The sequence below is a fragment of the Hipposideros armiger genome, unplaced genomic scaffold, assembly GCF_001890085.2.
Source record: "Hipposideros armiger isolate ML-2016 unplaced genomic scaffold, ASM189008v1 scaffold_418, whole genome shotgun sequence".
In the NCBI taxonomy this organism is placed as follows: Eukaryota; Metazoa; Chordata; class Mammalia; order Chiroptera; family Hipposideridae; genus Hipposideros; species Hipposideros armiger.
The window spans coordinates 524,381-545,051 of record NW_017731768.1 but is presented as its reverse complement, the minus strand read 5'-3'; the positions used below and the strand labels follow the sequence as shown (position 1 = coordinate 545,051).

The 20,671-nt window shown below is 39.7% G+C and overlaps 2 protein-coding genes across 2 annotated transcripts in view; one reads left to right on the top strand and one right to left on the bottom strand.

Annotated features, from left to right (window-relative positions):
- Window positions 1-10,075, bottom strand: part of PACRG (parkin coregulated) — a 435,406-nt gene extending 425,331 nt beyond the window's left edge. Inside the window, exon 1 of the mRNA XM_019664256.1 lies at window positions 9,568-10,075. Within this exon, the coding sequence (XP_019519801.1) occupies window positions 9,568-9,723 (156 nt within the window). The 5' untranslated portion in view covers window positions 9,724-10,075. The remainder of the gene's footprint in view (window positions 1-9,567) is intronic.
- Window positions 10,076-10,181: 106 nt separating this feature from the next.
- LOC109394305 (E3 ubiquitin-protein ligase parkin-like) overlaps window positions 10,182-20,671 on the top strand; it is a 454,325-nt gene continuing 443,835 nt past the window's right edge. Inside the window, exon 1 of the mRNA XM_019664249.1 lies at window positions 10,182-10,319. Within this exon, the coding sequence (XP_019519794.1) occupies window positions 10,295-10,319 (25 nt within the window). The 5' untranslated portion in view covers window positions 10,182-10,294. The remainder of the gene's footprint in view (window positions 10,320-20,671) is intronic.

Below are 20,671 nucleotides of genomic sequence, written 5' to 3'. Positions count from 1 at the left end.
AATCAAGTCACATGATTTTTCCTAAATGAAAGTAACTTTGGTAAATAAACGAGTTCATGGATAATGATGGCCGAAGGAGAAAAACATTATAATCATTTCAATAGATGCAGAAAGTGTCTCTGATAAAATTCACTACTACTCACAACTGAAAAAACAAATCTCTTAGCAAATTATGATTTAAAAAGATTGCTATTGTCCCCAAATAATCCTGTACATTTAATAGACTTCTAAGCCCCTTTGGGGTTTTTATGAAACTTGGGAATTTATCCTAAAACACCTATAGATGGTAAGAGACCAAAAAATGATAACAAATTGGGGTAACTCACTTTAACAAACATCATGATGAATAAAGCTACAACAATTAAGACGGTGTGATGTTGGCTCAGAGACAGACAAATAGACTAATAGAACAGGATAGAGCCCCCAGTTACTATTCAGAAATAGTACCAGACTGGGGGCTCTCCATATGGTACAGATCAAATTAAAGCTTCACCTCTCACTTTAAAAAAATGAATTACCTACTGAATAATTAATCATATATGAACACTATAAGAAGAAAACATATGCAAGAAAAAAGATATGAGGATCAAAAAATATTTCTGAAACTAGGTACAAAATATACAAATCATAAAGAATTTGATAAATATAAATACCTGAAATTAAATTGAAAAACATGCATGCATCAAAGAAAATACAAAAAAAAAGTATAAACAAATTACAGAAAAAATCTGTGGAGTCTGTGTCCAAAATGTATCCATACCCACAGTATATAAAGAGCATCTACAGATCAATAGGAAAAATACAGATAACCCGACAAGAAAAATGGGCAAAGGCCAGGCATAGGCACACCACAGAGGAAGGAGCCCGTATGATTAATAATCTAGGAAAAGAAAATATAGCACCAGTTATCAGAGACATGCAAAATTAAAACAAGAGGCCATTTCATACACTTCAGATTGGCACAGTTTTTAGTCTGGTACCACCAAATGATGATAAGAATTTGGGAAACGAGAATACGCCATAGCTATTGGTAACCATAAATATGTATATATTATTTTAGAAAGAAATTTGATAAACTCTGCTACAGCCGAAGCCACACGCAAGAATCTACCTGTGGTGACCTCTGGCACATGGACACAAGGAACCCTGTACAAGGATGCTGTGACACTGCCCTCAGCAAGAGAACAAATAACCAAACTGGCTTATTCATGCAAATGGAACACGAAGAGCAGGGAAGGAAATTTCCTGTAAGTGTTTCTGCCATAAGAGGACATGCATTCCTGAAAAACTACCTATTCTGCAAAAACAGTCAGTAGAAGCAATGAGGTGTGTGGGAAAAATAAGTTTAAGAAGCCCATCAAAATCTATGCAACTTTGTAACCAGAGTACTTGATAATCATCCTAATAAAAACTTATTAGCGAGTTAAAATAATGCCTAACCTTTGGAAATGAAATACTGGAGTAAGCGCAGTGTCAGAGGTACAACACTTGAAAGAAAACGATGAAAGGAGGTGTGGTAAGGATGCACAATACACAGATTCAGTTTGCAGGTGCGCACACCCACCAGGGTGAATGGGCGCTGTCTGCAGGACTTGGCATTACTGTGCTGTCGGGATGCGCTCAGCTGTGCCCGTACGCCTGTCATCCAGCTCTTACTCAGTGGCACAAATTGTTAACAACGTGGGGAAAACTGCACGTGAACCTCCTGCTGATACTGACATCATTCCCCTATTAATGAATGAAATCTGAGCTAAAAGGCGTTACAGAAACACGCATTGCAACAATAGCTCAGGTAGAAAGGCACCCTGAAGAATGATGGCTGAATTTTAATTATGCACACAAACTCACTGTTACAAAATGTACAGATGCATTTACATATATTTGGGAATGATATACATGAACTTTAGGATCTTGGGTGGAAGGACTGAGGTGTGGAGAAGGGATGAGGCCATAGCTCCTTTAGGAAGGATTTATTTACTTGATAACACCAGGAGCTTATTTAAAACATATATATTATTATAAGAAAACATTATTTATTAAATCTAGATGAATACATAACTATTTTATAATTTTCTATATTTATTTGTATGTTTGCATTTTTCAAAATGCAGAAAAAGATGATTAAAATAAAATATGAGATTCAATGGGAACATTAGATTGAAAACCGCTAATGAGGTAGCTAGATATAAAATAAAATAAGTGAAATTATTAGGAAAACAGATATATATATACATGTATATAAACATGAAATGATAAAATATATTAAAAGTGAAGACTATTAAAACGTGTTAATTTTTTTCTAAGTGATTTATATGATCATTGTATTTTCAAAGGAATATTTCAGTTTTGCATATTATTAAAAGGTCATCTGGAAGATTAAAATGGCAAAAAGTTAAAATTTAAAATCAACATTCATATAGATATGAATTAACAGGAGATTACATTCACCAGTTTCTAAATATATTACCAAATTATAATAATGAAAATTGTGTTACATTGGTTAAAAATTCCTCTCAACTATCTCTGAGTATTATGTATAATTATGATACAGAAGGGTAACAAATCAGTGGAGAATAGAACATTGCTCTCTCTATATATATATCTGGAAAAATTGAATAGCTATCTGGAAAATAGTTTTTTGAGATCTTCCCATAATACTCTACCCCATGTGTTCTGAATCCCTAGGAAACACTAATTAACTCAACCTTAGAATAATTAGAACAATTAAATCAGAATCTTGGAAGGTGGAACCCAGGAATCAGTATTTTTTAAGCTCTCCAGGTGATTCCAATTTGCAACCTGAGAACCACAGCTTTGGATGTTTCCAACACACTTCTAATATGGATCATGAATGGGTTTCAGAGGTGCTGAGATACTGATCCCCTCAACATGTAGCAGGTGGGAAGAGTGGATGGCAGGCGGGGCCTGGGGCTTACCCCAGGCCTAGTACCTGAGGCCATCGGAGGGAAAACAGCTGTCAAGCGTTGCAGGTGTCCGTATAAATCAAACCTTCATTCGAGTCAGAACCTTAAGATCTCTGACCCAGTAATTCTACTTCATAAATTGTATTGCAAGGAGCTGTGTTAAAATACAGAAGAAAAAATTTATATAAAAATATTCATTTCAACATTATGTATAATAAAAAAAAAACTGAAAGCAATCTGGGTGAATGACTAAGAAATGATGGCATATTCAAGGACAGAATTTTATGAAGTCTTTTAAATGCTTACGAGGAGTTTGTAATGACATGTAAAATATTAGCATGTCAGAAGGATCCATAAAATTTCATATAAAGTATTATAATTGTGCATAATACAAACTAAATATGCAAGGTGTAGAAACATGTGTACGTAAGTACATATGTACTTTTAATAAAGTACACATATACTTTGCTTATATATTCTACAAAAATATATACAATTTTAAAGATTAGACATGTATATTATGAATGGAATTTATGACATAATTATTTGGGGCAAAGACAGCAGAGAATAAAAATAGAACACCGAAAGAGCAGGGGGCCTGGTCTGTGTCATCTTTGAGGAGAGCCTTTAACCAGCGCCTCTGCCTCTGGGTCTCCCTCATCTCATATTTCTGCAAACGTGACTCTCTCCGGGAAGTGTTCCCAGCCCGAGCTTTGGTCAGGTCGTTCGTCTCTGCTCTCACTGCACCACACACTTCCTTTCTGACACCTCACGAAACAGCAGCCATCTTGCTCCTGTCATAAAATGAGCTGAGAACCACCGGAGCTAAAACATACACGGTCTACACTCTCCTTCCCGCAGGCATTGCGAATTCTATTCCTGGATCAAACCGGACCGCCAAGAGCGACGCGCATGTACCACATCCACTTAACCTCATGCAAAATCCAATTCCTCAAGATGAAATTTGCTACTGTATTTCTTGTAAGAAGGGAAAACTGTAGATATGATGGTCTGCACATACAGTAAGGCCTCAGTGGTGTTGGTGGGTTCTTTGTAACTGACTCGAAGTGCAACTACGCGTAACGAAACCAGTTTTACCTGGGCTAATTGATACAGGCAAGTTCCTAGGCATATTTATGGTCATGGAAACACCTCCAAACATCTAAATAAAGACCCAGAATGCTTATAATATTAAACACTGAAATAAACCTGAGCTCTCCATACAATTAGGAAATGAATAAAAATAAGTAAGATAATGACTTTCGAACTCACTGATTCCAGTTGTCTCAGGCCGGAGCTTCTCCCAGCAGCTCAGGGTGCCTGGTGGGACCCACCATGGACAGGACGCCCTGCCATCACAGGGCCACACTCACACACGTACTGGGACTGGGAAGATGTAGTCACACTGACTCACCTCACATGCGCAGCTCGGGGATGTGGGAGGAACCCGGAAGTATTCGGAGAAAACCCACGCACACTGGGGGAGAGCGCGCAGACTCCACAGGTAGTGAACCCGCATGGGATCGACTTGTTTTTTCCTCAGCAGCGTTATAACCAAACGATGTTGAACGAAGCAACCACGATAGTGGGGAACCTGCTGTATTTAAAATGCTCCCTGATCACTTTCTCTGAGAATTCATCACAGAGAAATCTTGAATTCACAATTGGGATTGATCAGCTGCTGCTTCTGTGCTAATGAGAAGGGCATAATGTTCGCCTTTCAGCAACAGATGCCAAGAAACTTAGGAAGAAACATGAACATCAATCAGTACAATCCTGATCCCTATGAATGGCAAAATTGATGCTCCTTTTCTTTAGCTCAGGCTTTCTACTTTATTACATTTTATTTTATTGTTTCACTATTGTTTATTTTATTTTACTTCAGATCACTTCAGAAGTATATATATATATATATATATATATATATATAATTTCTTAATTATATTATATTTCAATAATAATCATAATTATTTCTTTTTATATTTTAAAAAATGAGGGATGAAAGTCACCATTAAGGTAGGAGAAAGGAAACTCCCAGAGTGGGAAACTATACTTGCGATACAAACATGTATTTGACAAATGACTTATGTCATTAAGAGTAGAATATGAAAAATGAAAAGTACTACAAATAAAAAAGCCAAATCAAGCCAAGAGAAAACCAGACAGAAGTCTTGAAAAGACACTTAAGAGGATAATCAAATGGCCAATAAATATATTAAAAACTTTTAAACTTCACTAGTCACAGTAGAAATAAATAACAAAAGCACAATGGGATAGATCATACACCCACTAGAATACCTAAAATGCAAAATTAAAAAAAAAAACAATTACTGGTGAGACTAGAGAGCAAACAGCGCTCTCCTATAGAGCTGGCAGAAGTTTAAGTTTGAAAAATCAATTTGGAAACAGTTTTGATGTAGTTACTAAAACAAACATATGTATACCTGAGGACCCAGAAATTCCCAGGCATAGGTCCTTGCACGTTGGTACATATGTTCTCCAAAAATGTATTGGAATTTTCCAAGCAGCATTATCTGAACAGTCCTAACCTAGAAGCCACACAAATACTCATCAACAGAGAGGAACGGATAAGTAAATTGTTGTAGTCACACATGAAAATACTACATGGTGATGAGCATGAAGGATCCATAATCACATGCGGTGATGTGTGGAGATCCCAGAAGCCAGACACAAAACATTTACGTACTTTATGATTCCATGTATAGAAGCACAAGTCTGCTGAGAGGAGTCAGGGTAAGGGGAGCTTGCGGGGGTGTTTGGGCAGCGGCTGGACAGGGCCTGAGGGGTTCTGTGGTGTTGGGAATGCTTCTTGATCTGGCTGCGGGTTACACCAGTGTGTTTGGTTTAACATTCATCAAGTGATACACATGGAATATGTGTCTCTCCTCTTTGTATATCATGCATTAACCGAAGTCTAAAAAGCAAGTATCAAGGGAAGACTAGTTCAGTCAGAGATATCTAGAAATATAGGTTCCATTCCTTGCTCAGCCATTTAGAAAGTGTCCTGAAACCACAACAACAAAAAATTAAATTGTCTGAGATTTATATGCTTAATGGAAAAAAAAAATAGTCTGTGGCCAGACACTAAGTTTTGGTAACGGATGTGAGCGGAAGTGACATGTACCTTCTGGGACCTCCCTTCCAAGGAAGCTGCTTGGCCTTCATGACTTCCTGCCTCTCCTTGCAGGATACTCTTACCTCTTTTTTCTGTTTGCCTGCATGACGCAGGTGTTGGAGATTATGTACCTTCAGAACTACAGAACTTTCTTAAACCTTTTCCTGATAAAACAGGTATGGAGGCCTGGAATTGCTGCAAGCATCAATAGTTCATAGGCTTTTGCAAAAAGGGAAAATATGGGCCTATGAGTAAATTCTGTCCAGTGAGATGTAAATGAAAGTGGGGTGCAGTGTCTGGGTCATGCCCATAAAAGGAAGTTCTCTGCTTCCTCTTTCTTAATTCCTGAGGGTAGGGATTTGCCCCTAGTGGTGGTAAGCCCACCTCGGTCCAGGGCATCATCCTGTAGGATGCGAAGCAAAAATATACACACATCTCCTATGTCCCTGGAGCTATTTCTTGGGGAAACAGGGCCCAACCTCCCCAGATGGTGTACAAATTTGGACTTTCATGTGGGAGAAGCAACTTCCATCTTAGTTAAGCTATTGTTATTTGTTCTCTGTTACAGCAGCCAAATCAGTATCTTAATATATAATTTATAAATATTGACCGTTACCACTATGTGTTGAATGAATTGTAAGTATAAAAGTTTCCATGTAAGAAAGCGAATAATAATAATTATTTTTCCCATTCAGCTGAGCTTTGAGCACCAAACATCTATAGTCTATTGACAAGGAGAAGAGTAATATAAAGATTAAATTGAAGTCAGCTTCTGTATCATAACCTTGGGTCCCTATCCTAACTTGCTTTCTCATAAGGTAGATCAATTAGCCTAGCACACGTCTACTGTCTGCGGAGATGAGGCCGGTACCACCCTGAGCTGCTGGATATGGGCTGTAGCACACCACAAACAAGGCCTTTAAAGGGAAAAGGAACGATGAAATCAACTTCTGTATCTCATATCACTCTTTTCAGGCAAACGTTATAACAGTATGCATTTGAATGTTAGCCTCTGACTGCAGGACTTTTGTCCTTGCTTGTTTTTATACAGAATGCAACAACAATGTCAAGGAAGCAAAGGAACTACCTGAATAGTAGCATTTGACACCGGGATTTAAAACACTAGTCATTTACGTTTATTATTATTTTATAAATAATTTTGCATTCTTGTACATAAATTATGACTTTAAGGATTTCTGCTTGCACAGCTCATCTGATTGAATCTGTTTATGATCAAGTTTGTGTACTTATATGACTAGGGCTCTAGCAAAGAAACAACAGGCGTCTCCATATAACTCTTTAGGTAGAATACTCTGTCTTTTGTGGAAGAGCACTGGAATGTGACTTATTTAACTGGCAAGTGTTTGGAAGAGGGAACTGAAGGCAAGCCCCAACACTAGAAAAAACGGTTTGGGGGTTGGCTTTTGGAACAAGGGATTACAATTCAGAAAAGGTGGAGATCAGCATATTGTTTTCTGAATAAAAATAAACCTCAAAAAAAGAGGGGCATTTTGACTTACAATGCCAAAAGGTCTATACTGTTGAAGACAGAAGAGGTGAAATGTAAATATTGGGCATGAAAAGAAAAAGGTTTTCTTTCCTATCCTATTGAAGTTAACTTGTATAAACAGTATTGTCTATCTTTCTTTTATCAAGATTTTGTTGTTGTTAGTAGTGTTTTCCTGGGTGTGGTAAGGACAGAGGCTTTGTTTTGCTGATTCCAAACCCCCAGAACTGTTTAACTAGTTCTTAGCCTAAAAAACAAACAAACAAACAAACAAACAAACAAACAAACAAACAAACAAAAAGAGTTGTTGAATGAATGAATGAATGAATGGATGGATGAATAATGTTTGCATCTAAGAATTATTATTTCTACTAAATGAAGTGAAAGAATTATCCATCCTGTTTTGAAGATTTCAACAGAGCAACAGAGAAATAGATACTACACTATGAAATTTTCCCTAAAAATATGAAAATACGATAATTTATCTCAAGGAAGTTGTTTATAAAGAAGGCTGCTTCATATTAAGTGGTTTTTTTTAATCTTCTAAGCATAGTTATTACATTTGGCAATACTGAAATATATTTGGTTTTCCAGGACTATGACTTTAGTATGAAGCTATGTTAAAAAACATGCTTATGAACAGAGGTTTAGAAAAAGACTCTGACCAATATTTTTTACGCCTGTGAAAAAATGTAACATTGAAAAGTCACCAGGATTATAATCATAAGTATTATGCAGAAGAAAAAAACCAAATAATTAGCTTGAATGGTTATGGTATTCTGTATTGCTGATAAACAGTCATCTTTGAAATACATGCAAAATGACTGCAGCTACAACAAGCAGGAGTTTTAGTCTATTTCCAATACTTTTAACTATTGAAATCAACTGACACACATTCCAATAATCAGAATATCACTTTGTATAGCACCATGGAAATCTGGCCTAGCGGTCCTGAGGTAATCTGTTCCATTCATGTATGCTAAAGATGTGGCTTAGGAATAAGGTATTAGGTTTGCAACATTTATGTAAAACAAATAATGTGACACTGGAAAGCAATAATATTCATTTAACATAATGAGTTGCTATGCAATATGTTAGAGTCTCCCTGAGTGTAAATTATATAAACCTGAAAGCTGCATTTATTATTTATATCTCTTCCCAGATAGGTGCTTACTCAGTCGTATAACCTGGTTTAGCATACCAAATTTAAAGCTGTTCAACAGATACAAAAGCTTTTTTTTTTAACCTATCTTGCATGTAGCTAAACCATTTGTGTATATTTTAAACCTTTTTTTCCTCAGTAGTATTGAGAATATGTTAACTACCACAAATAATAGAAATGAAATATGACTTGTATTAATAGCCAGAGGTACTTGAATTAGAGCTTGCATTTAAAAATATATATATTACTTAACAGGTCTGTCTGGAAAGACTTCATATTAAGTTACCTTTCGGTATTCTAACAGGCTGACACCATTTTGCAAGAAAGAGTGTTGTTAAAGTAAATGTTAGGACATCCTGATATCTCCTTGGTTGAACTGATGAGGTTTCTTACTATAGCTTATTTAATGAGTGTATGTGCCCAGCTGGACATAAGCACATGTCAATTTTTGCAAGAGTTTAAGATTTCTAAGAGCTCACTTTCCATAAGGCCCTTTGCAGAGCAGGGCTAGTTTAGGAATCAGTAAGTAAAGGGAGTCTTTTTGCATCATAAGTAGCTTAAGAGTAATGTCGGGGGGGGGGTGTCTAGAAACCATGAGTTATTAGGAAAGTGCTTATGAATGGGCATCATCTATCCCTGTGCTCCAAATCCCTCCTAACAGCCTAGCCTGCACCTCCATACACTGCTGGGCACTGTCTGCCACAGGCAGAGAAACTGCCATTTTTGGCAAAGCCCAGCCGGGACGCGGGCTCAGAATCCATCCTAGGGCCGGCCAGCCTCTATAGCCTGGTGTCCCCTGATTCGGAGAGAGTGCATTCAATTCAGGAAGATCACTTACGACCGAGTTTTTCATCATGGCTTTGACTGTGAAGCCGTCAGAAACCAGGGAGTGAGGCTGGTGCGCCGGGAGCGGCTGTTGTGCCAGCAGCTTGGTCCTCTTCGGCATCTTGTCTGGGCATTTGTTTAAGCTCAGGGTCTCTTTTTCTGCCACCATCTTCCTAGAAAATGTCTTGTTCTCATAAAAACGTGTGGTAAAAGAATCAGTGGGATTTACGGATGTGGCAAGGAGGTCGGGAAAAAATTGTAAAAAAAGCACGTTAATGGTAGAAATTCAGCCCCTCGCAGCGCCCAGGCTGATCCAGGTGTTTGGCAGCTCCTAGGTGAAGGGAGTTGAGGGGAGGGGAGGGGCGGGGAGAGGGCTGGACCTTGGCAGGAGCTACAAGCTTCCAAAGGTGAGCCTCCTGGTTGCTAAGCGACGTATCAACACTGAGGCCGAATGGCCCCACCTCTCCGTGACGAAAGTTTCCTGGGCCTTAAACCGGAAAAGCGGCGGGCGGCGGGCGGCGGGCGGCGAGCTGGGTGAGGAGAAGCTGCGTTAGAACTACAACTCCCAGAAGGCCCGGGGCCGCGCGCCGTCTGCGCGTGCGTATTTTAGCGGCCGGGCGCGGGGGCGGGGCGTCCTGGACATTCTAACCCCGGAGGGCGCCGCTGGTGGGAGACGCGCGCGGGCGCCAGTATGCGCTTAGGCCCTTTCCAGCCCAGCAGTCTCCACCTGCCCAGTGACCATGATCGGTACGTGGTGCCTGTCAGGTACAGCCTCTCTGCGCCGCCATGCGCCCAGCTGTGGTGCCACTCCAGGCCTCGGACAACGGGGACCCCCAGGTGCCCACCGGTGCCAACTGTCAGTGGCAGGGCGGCGGTGTCTGTGCTGTCGTCAGCCAGCGCCGCCGGCTTCCCAGTGCCCGCCGTGCTCCAACAGAATACGTGTGTGTGTCGTTCTAAGCCCCCCACCCCGCCCCGGCTTTGACAGGTTTCGCACTGAAGACAACTTTGTGAGGGAACCTGGTGTGCGCCTGCGCGCCGTCCCGAGCGCACACGGGGTCCTGCGATCCCGCCGCGAGCGCACTGCCCCCCACCCCCGCAGACCCGTGGGGGTCGGTGGGAAGGCCCCGCCCCGCTTTCCGTCCCTCAGGGCACCTTGGCTGCTGTCTTCCAGTTTAGCGCAGGCAGACATTGTAGTCTGTACCCACTGTCTGTGGGATTCGACGGGAAATCCGAGCGGAGCATTAAACTCTAATGGAAAGCACCTGGTGATGATGGTTGGGCTCCTATCAGATTCCTTCAGAAGAATTGAAACGTCCTGTTCCCTAGAATTGTTTCTTTTAAATCTCTCATTGGCGTTCTGAGGTGAATGAATAATTAAGAGTAAATAGTAGCAACAAGTAGACCTTTTTGCATAATGATTTAGCGGTTCATTATGCAAAATTATTGTTTTCTCAAACATAAAATGACCTAGGTGCGTTATTGTGAGTAAAACTTGGGAAGTGGCGATTAGAATTGCTTATAAACACTAAAACGTACAACATAGCAAAATTCCTCTACTCCCAGGGTTGTTAAGCCAATGTTATTTTAAGGGTTATCTCTGAAAATTGGCGGGGATGTATGGTGTGATTAGAAAACGTTGCCTCTCAGTGTCCACCATGGTTTATTACGGGAGTTTTGGGAGTTTATCGTGACAGAGACTTGCGCTAGAATGTGTCTTGGCTTGGTGAGCTTATTTGGAGATTATTCCTGATGGGAGCCATTTAACACTTTTGATTGCAACAAGTACCTTTAAAGTCAGATGTAGTCTATCCAGAAAGATGAGAGGTGGGTTTTTAAAATGTGTGAGTTTGCGTGCACTGATAAGCTCTTCTTAAGTCTTTCATTTATTAAATGAATGTTAAAATGTAAAACGTTCTGCCTATTACTGGGAGAATTAACGGACACCGCCTTTGCAGCGATGATAAAAACCAAAGGATGTTGTCAGGTTTTCTTAATTTTCTAGCATGGTACGACTTTTCAAAGTTACCAAATTAAGAGAAATGTATACACTTTTATGAATCTTTTGAGTCTTTTTAGGTGACGGTTACATAAGATCCACTTGTAAGCAGGAATTTGAACTGAATCAGAAAACCGAGTAGAAGAAATTTTTCAAAATCCTTGCTGTCAGTATTTCTACAGAAAAAGTATACCTTATTTTGAAGACAGTTGTGCAAATGTTATTTATATTCAACTTAATCTACTGTGTGGATAATTTTAAAAGAAAGAAATTTATGGTAAAGCTATATAAAGACAGGGACTTAAGATGTAAAAATCATCACTAAATTCTAAATTATTATCTAATAAATGTTTATATAAATAACTGTTAGGTTGAAATATACTTAGGCAGTTTTGTTTAGTCTTTACTTGGGATTTTGGGACACAGGAAGGAAGAGTGATCTTTGGATGTGATGATTCGACAGCTCTCAATAACTGGTATTGATGTGAAGACTATAAGGTAGATTTTTAAAAATGTTCTCTCATACTCCAGCTCTTCTTCATCACACAGTGCAAATAAGAGTTTTACAACATAAATAATTGAACCCATGCCCCAGCCTAAGAAAAGTACCTTACCCATAACAATCATGAGTACAATGTGCAATGAATTATTTTATGTAACTAGTTGCATTGTCTAAATCTGTCGGTGAGCATATTTTAATAAAAATCTTAATTGTCAGTTTTGGGCTTGGTTGTGTAAAGGTAAGTGAAAATGGAAGCAATTGAAGGGAAGTCTTAGAATGATGGGTTTCTGTTTCTGTGACTAAACTTTGGAGCCAGGAAAGGCATTACAGCTTATACCCAGTGATCAGCTGGAGATCAAATTATATGTAACTATATATCTGAGGATTGTTTTTTTTTATATTTAAAGACCTGTGCTACTCAGAACTTGCCCTTTTCCTGCCTGTGCTCTCTTTAATTGCTATACCCTCTTTAATGCAAATAATACTCTTCTACTTTATTTAAATTTTGGGTCACTTTTGAGGAAATAAGTTACTTGGTAGAATAAGAATAAGGTATTATCTCTCTATCAATAAAATTACCTTCCTTCTCCTCTAAAACCCAGATTTCCTTCTTGGCACTGAGACTGTTTCAAAAGCACTTACAGTTCTTACTTGGATAATGATTGATATGTTAATTGCCCTGACCCAGACAGCTACAGAAACATAATTTAATTGAAGTCGGTGAAAAATTATGACTTTGAGAGAAGTATGGAGAAGGACTTCAAGATAATATAAAGCAGAACGGAAAAACCTTAAGAAAATTCAACTCAGAAAAATGTAACTTTTGGCATCTCTGTTAAAAATGTATTTCACCCTTTTTAAAAATTAGCAATTCTTTGTGTTTAAAATTTGAATTTTAATGGTGATATTTGTGGCATATTCTAAATGTCTTATAGAACTGGATTGGTATGTGAGTAGTATCAGATATTGAAGTGCGTGGATATATGTACAGCAATGTTGCCAGTATTGAAACTCAAATTTAATGTCTTACTCTCAAATTCAAAAATCTTAATCAAGATTTTTGATTGATTGAAAAAAACCCCAAAAATGATAATTATAACATTGTCTCTTCTGTACTTTGTTTAACTTAACATCTCTTAGAAACTTACATATCTGCATGTGCAAATCCACCCGATGGTAATTCCTGCCCAGTTTTTATTTTATGGATGTACATAAATTACACAAATAGTTTCCAATAAATGAGCATTCAGTAAATTTACAGACAATTGCTATCATCAGGAATGTTTGTGTTCCTATTTTATTTGCATATGTATGTATATATGTAAAGTAAAAACTTTATATTACAATTTCTGGGTGGGTTTTCTAGACTGAGGGTTTGTAGATTTCAGATTTTGCAAGGTATTTCCAAGTTGTTCTAAAGTAAGTCGCCCTATTTTACACTCCTGTCTATCACAACAGGGTAGCAAAGAGCTGCCTTGCCCCTCTGGCTGAAAAATCACAGAAAGACATTCTCCCCAGAGTGCCTACTGGATTTCCTCTCTCTTCCTAGCTCCCCTCTCCCCAGGAACAGTGCCTTTGAGCAGTGCACAAGCTGCACAACTGTCCTGACCTCTCTGACAATGTTTGTAAGAGTGCCCATTTCCTCCCGTGTCCTATAAAATATTTTTATTTTTGCCTTCTGATAGATGAAAAACAGTATATTGTAATTTTTAAAATGAATTTAAGGAAAAAAATCCTCTCCTTATTTTATAATGCTTTATTTTTACGAAAGCAGATGCAATACTTGAGTTCCCAGTATTTGTGTTCCCAGTACTGCTCCAGGTGCCAGGGATTCATGAGTGAAAAAAACAGGAATCAATGCGCTGCCACCATGAATGTGCAGCCTAACTTTACTATTTGCCCACAAACCTGAATATTTGTTTTAAAGCTTGTTGTGGTGAATTTTAAAGTCTCAGAATTTATATTTCTGGTTGAATATACTGTGTACTGCTACTTGCCCTGACATTTCAATAATTATAGATGAAGAATGACCCATTCTTCATTATAAGTTCCCAGAGGAGGCTCTAAAGCTTTTGTTTATGATGAGGTAGAATTATGTCACAAAACAAGTTCTACTAAATTTTTGCATAAAAGATTTTGCATAAATATGTACAGTTCTTTGGATCCAAAGGCTGTAAAATGATGACCTATGCCCTTTTCAAATTTGGAACTATATTTAAGGATTTTTTTGAAGTCTGCATTTTTTTTTGAGAGCTCAGCTTCATTGCTTGAAATGAGACAATGAAAGCACTTTGTATTAAGATAATGCAAATCCATTTCTACCTCCAAAGCTTCTTTGAAAAATTAAAAAAAAATCTTTGAAATGCTTCATATTCATGAAAGCAGTTTCAATGCAGAATACTTTATTCTGTTAGCTTTTAGTTCTTTGATCAGTGAAAATTGTTTCTTACCTGCTGTTTCTTCAGCCTTTAATTGTGGGCTGGTGCCTATTCGGTGTTTCTGTTTTAATTTGCATTTAATGAGCTCATTTGAAATGTGTCTTTGTAGTAATCTGAATGGTTTCTCTCTTAAGTCTTGCAGTATTAAAGAAAGAGATTCATGTGACAGCTGGCTGATGTATGGTGCAGCCCTCCCCCCCCCCTTCCCACTTGTTTACTTCATCCTGTAGGAGAGAATCTTGGATAAAAGGACTTGCAATCATGCAACTCTTCCCCCCATCACTGTGTCCTGATTACCTAGGACTTCCACCAGGTTATCCAAATACCTATTTTCATTAAATAGAAAACTTTCTCCCTTGCATTAGTATGTATTTCAATTCACAAAAATGATTTTGGTGTCATTTCTTTCCAAGGCACTGGGTTGGGTAGTACTGTGCAGAAGGGCTCCACCTGGGTGGTGCATGTGCATATATTGCCTGTGGGGAAGGGACACAGAGAATCAAATACAATATAGGTAACTTTCAAAAGTCATTCACCAAAAGTCATACCGTCCCCAATGAGTTTGGGACATAGTTGGACTGATAAGACATATATTTAAGGTAAGGACTCTACCATCTTCCCGGCAGAAGCCGAGTAATTAGAAAGGTGTGCATCCATCTGAATACACATACACCATCACACCATGGTTTTTCAGGTCTCTTTTCTGTTGCTCACCTTATTCTCTCAGCTTTGAATGCCTTTCCTCTCCGTAGTACCTTCGGGAACTACTGTTCATCCTTCAAGATCCATTCCAGATGCTACCAACTTTATATAAAGTTTTCTGTAAGCCTCCACCTGTATATCACCTCTCACCCATTTCTCAGTCTGAACCAGTTAGCTCCTCCGCTAGAATCCACCAAGATTTTAGCAACTACTCTTCGTCAGGCCCTTGCTCGTAGTGTAGAAAGTGCACAGAAAAATAAAGGCTTGCAATCTGAATAGGAAGGACCATGATAAAAGTTTACACAGGGGAGCCCTGGAGAAGGCAGCTAAGAGCCCAGGGGGTCCACTGTTTCCAGTTGTCCTGATGGAGTAGGAGTTAACTAGATGAAGGCAGCATTCTAAACTGGGGGGAAGACAGGAGCTGAGGTTTGGGGTGGAGGAGGGCGGTGAGGGAAGAATGGGATAGAGGGCATGTGGTGAGGCCATGGCAAGAGGAGGAGGCTGGCGCCAGGCCAGAAGGACCTGGTATGTGAGCAGTGTCAGGGGGGTGGGTTTTCAGTTGGCAGCAGGGAGGAGTTACTGAACCATTGCATACACAACAGCATTATGAGTGGACGGTATTTTGAAAAGACATCTGCGGCCATAATGGAAAGCTGCAGTATGGCGCCAATGGTGCCAAGAAGTCCAGGTAACCGTTAATGACTTCTGCTGTCTCTCAAGCAGGCAGTGATCTTGAGATCACTGAGTAACAGGGCAGTTGTGGGGCAGGAGATGGCTTTTCTCAGGGTGATGGCATTGATTTGATATGCCATTAACTCATCTCTGATCAAGGGACTTATTTCTAAAAGAATTATTATTTTTGTAGAATGTATTATCTTTTATTGACAGGTATGCTGTTTTTCATGCTACCTAAGTTTTAAATTTATCTGTGTTCCAAAAATAATCTGTTTCCCTCTTTGATATGCGGCCCACGATGTTTAGGGTTCTCTGTATAGTTTCTTCTCTACATGGAGAGGACAGGCTGCTGGAGCTGGAGCTACCATGTGACACAGCAGAGTGCAGAGTAGAGTCGCTTCCTCTGCAGGATCTGTGTAACTTAGATGCCTGCCACGTACTGAAAGCACCCTTGAACACTATTTTTAAGAGTATTGATGGGTTCTTGATGATTTCTCCAATATTCTTGTGAGACGTGAACAGGGTCCCCTATAAAGGGTAATGTTAGAGTCCTTAATATTGAAAGAGAGAAAAATTGGGATGTACAATATATGGCAACCTTACCCATCCCTCAAATCCACCCTGCCCTCATCATATTAGGAAAAAAATGAATGATTACGGAACTAATATTGGTGTTCCAATTGAGATACTTTCATTATTTAATTTATATAATTGATGAACATACCAGGTATTCCTATTATTAAATGTTTTTTGAGTTTCAGAGCATAAATCAGATGACCTGAGATGAAGCCTTGTGTAACTACATAGTGGTTTTTTAAGCTTGTAGTACAGAGTAGATCCATTTTCCAGAACATGGGAAGACAGGAGTCACGCATCTGAAAGTCACTCGGCACTATTAGTAACATGGAGAAATAGGACTGAAAGTTGGCAATGTCTGTGTCTGTGAGGTGAGCCTTTGATTTAGCATCCAGCCTGTATTTCCCCTTTTCTCTGCATTCCTTGATTTTCTCAGAGGCTGGAATTTTCACATTCCATCCATTCTCTCACAAGAGCCTCTGGTGTCTGCATAATGGAGAGGTGAGTGCTTTCTTCGCTCCCCGCCCCTGGAGTTCCCTCCAGGCTTGGCTGTTGGTTATAAAAAAACGCTTCTGAGGGTCATGACGAGGACGGTCATGAGGCAAAACAGACCAGGAACCACGGTGGCTCCTGTCTTGTCTGCAGCAAAACTGTTTGTAGGCTCAAAACTGTTTGATGACAACTTTTCCTTCCTTAAGCCAGAGTTTGGGGGAGTGATGAATTTTGCGCTGGCCAAAGGACAGGCAAACAGTTAGGCTTCCTGCCTGGAGAAACAAAAGTTTGAGAATAATAACTCATGCTCCGGGTCTCCACTCCAGCCTTGAACTCTAGCTCTGAGTCCTTTCCAGCTCCCTGGCATGTCCTTGGGGAGTGAGAGGGACAGGTTTAAGCACACCTGAGGCAGCATCCTGTGAGTGGTTGCTCGTTTGGGCTGCGGACCACAAAGGGTGTATAGGACACAAGTCAGTTGGCAGCCACCGGCTGCTGGTTTGGGTGGCAATGCAACACCTACGATGTTTTTAATTGGAGATGCCTGAATTCAGTGTTGGATAGGAATAGCATGTGTTTTACTGTGAAGTGAATTGAAACATAGTTACACAGTACAAATAGTGGAGATCTGATATTTTGTTTCCTGCTCTTGTTCATTTAGGAAATGGTGAAATCCCAGCCAGTGGTAGATAAGGGGATTTCTTCCTTTACCATGGTCCTCGCTAGAGTTTTCTTCTTTATTGCCTATTTTGTGTATGTGTGTGGCTGATGCAATTTCTCATTACATGAAAAGTTTCTATTAAATGTAAAGTTGCAGATTTTTTTTTCCCCATCAGCTTGATTTCAAGGAAATCACCAAATAATCTTATTCCTGATGTATGATGCTAGAGCTTTATACTGGGTCTATATGCTTGTCTTTATACCCTGACAAGTACTGGGCACCACAACACTGCAGGGCTTTTTATCACTCCATTATTTTTTTTTTGAGGTGGGAGGGTTCTCAAATAGTTTTTATTTGGGGCTTAACAACATCTAAGGAACTTCTCTAGTGGGTCTAGTCATGGTTGTCACAATTCTTTGTGTACAAATTTATTAAAAACCCCTCTGGCTTCTGCAGCCAATTTATTTCATGCTCAGTAGAATGCAAGTTATGCTGGTAAAGTTAGTCAGACAAGGGGTGGTGAAGCCATTTGAGGTCAAGTTTCTGGAGGTGACATAACTTTTTTTGCCCTCAAGCAATGATTACAACAAGATGATAAAAATTAATGACCTAAGACTGATAAATATGTGTGAATTCTTTAATAGTTAAGAAATATTTTAAAAGATTTAATGTAAGAGCTTAGTTACCATAACTGAAATCTCGGTAGCATTAGTAGCCATTTACATATGAAAAATATTGGGAGGTTTACCTCAAAATTATTATCTTTGAGTTATGGGATTTTTTTTTCATTGTGGTTTTCTATGTTTTTCAGATATTCAACATTAAGCATATAATATTTTGGAAATACAGAAATGCAATAAATGTTATAAATACAGTCTTAAGCATAGGACAAATGCATCAGCATTGTAATATATGTAGAGCTGATTGATTATACTTTTGTGACAAATTATGTCAGGTAAATTACTGGTATTAGCATCAAGTAATTTCATGTTTTGGTCATGAAAGTAGTGCTTCCTGAAAAACAAGCATTGCCACGATAGTGTCACTAACTTTTTTCGGTAGTATTATACACTACCGAGCCAGGCTCAGTAACAGTATTAGTTTCCTGTTGCTGCTGTAACAAGTTACTGCAAGTTTGGTGGCTGAAAGCAGTTCTGGAGGCCGCAAGTCCAGAGACAGTGTTAAGGAGCCCAGATCAAGGTGTTAGCAGGACTCGGTCCCCCTGGACACTGCAAGAGAATCCTCTCCCACTTGCGCAGGCGCCTTCCTGGCTCTGGGCTGCCTCACTCCGGACTCTGGTCTGCGGGCCCAGGCTTCTCCTCCGCTGTAGTCCCATCTCCCTCTGCCGTCCTCTTCTAACATCACTGTGACTACCTTTAGGGGCCGCCAGGAGAGTCCCCCTTAATTTAGTTGCCTCCGTGGAAGTCCCTTTTGCTGTGTAAGGTCAGATTTGCAGGTTTCGTGTGAGGACGTGGCCATCTGGAGGAGGCCCTGGCCAGCCAGCCAACCCCAGTTACCATTAAGGCCGCCAGCATGTGAAAGCTGGTTTTGGTGAGCCTTTCAATGAACTGAGGGTGACAGCTATAGGACATGGGATTGACAGTGATGCTACCCGATTTCCCCTTGTCTGAGGTCATTTAATGGCAGTGCAGTCATGTTACACATGAGGGATCGGATATTTGTGTGTGTATGGATTAGTTAATACACTGGTCAAGGATGTAACTCGCTTTTCAAGGTAGTGTTCCCAGGTGGCAAAAGACCGTGGGGCTCTCCAGGACCCAGACAGTGGGGTACACGGGGATTTGCTGACCAGGTTGCTCACTTGTACCCTGGAAAGCCCCAGAAGTTCCATCATGCTTTTGACAGGAAATAGGACAGGAAATAGCAACACATGGTCAGGCGAAGAAGGAGCAAATAACGGTTTATGAATATTTTGATTTCTGATTGGCCAGTTCGCTATGAACTCTAGACAAAATGCTCCTGAGATATTTTAACATTGTCTTGCCCTTTGTAAATAATTACTCATCTGGCTAGGTTGAAAATTACGCAGTTAGAAGTTTTAAATAAATTCTAGTAAAGTTATGAAGAACAAAAGAGAATAAAATTGTGTAGATTAATTTGCTTCATTTATTTTGAAGGTGTCAGTACAGAGTTTGGTTTCATGAGGCAGTTTTAGCTGAAATATTTGGAAAATATTTCATTACACATTGGTAGTGCAGTCAAGAGGAATGCTAAGGGAAAAATGGGGTACATTTTTAAAATAGATGCAGGATTTGACTTGTAAGAAAAGAAAAAGTTCATTTTTATTGGAAAAAAGAAGTAAGAGAATAAATGTTAAATTCCACAAACATTTATTGAGACTGTAAGTTACAGGACCTGTGACAGGCACCCAGTCTGCATATCTAAATGAGAACGTGACAATTTAGTGAAGATGCTGTCTACACTAGCAAAATAGTGATCCCCAAGAAGGGAGCTGTCATGGAAGCATGTTTACTTGAGTGACAACGCAGGGGCACCTCCAGGACAGAGGTGGGATTTGAGCTGCACCTTCAGGGCTGACCAGTCTCCTGAGCAGACAAGTAAGAAAATGCAGACAGAGCAGGACATGGGGTCTTGTAAGCAGACCCGTGTTGGGGAGTAGGTGACAGGGATAGAGCATAAGAAGCGTGGAGGAGGAACTGAAGTGGGATCATGGTGACGAGGGTGGGGCCTAGCCATGGCAGTTTCCCACGGCACACTGTAGAATTCGCGTTTTGCTCTGTGATTAACGAGGAACGTACTTGGTCTTAACGTCAGCAATGGGCATGGTCAGATTTCTTTTTAGAAAGATAGCTTTGGCAGCAGGGCCGTAGTGACTATCACTCATTTACTTTTTTTTTTTTTTTAGCTGAGCCATCCTGCCACCTGTTGGCAGCTCAGTGGCAGCTCAGCTCAGGCCGGGACTCGAACCACTGTTGCTCTGAGCTCATACTCTTAAGTGAGCTCTTAACCAACTGAGCCGTTCGGCCGGCCCCTCATTTACTTTTGTAGCCTAGAAATTATGACAGTACTAATCTGGTCTTCCCCAATTTCATGAAG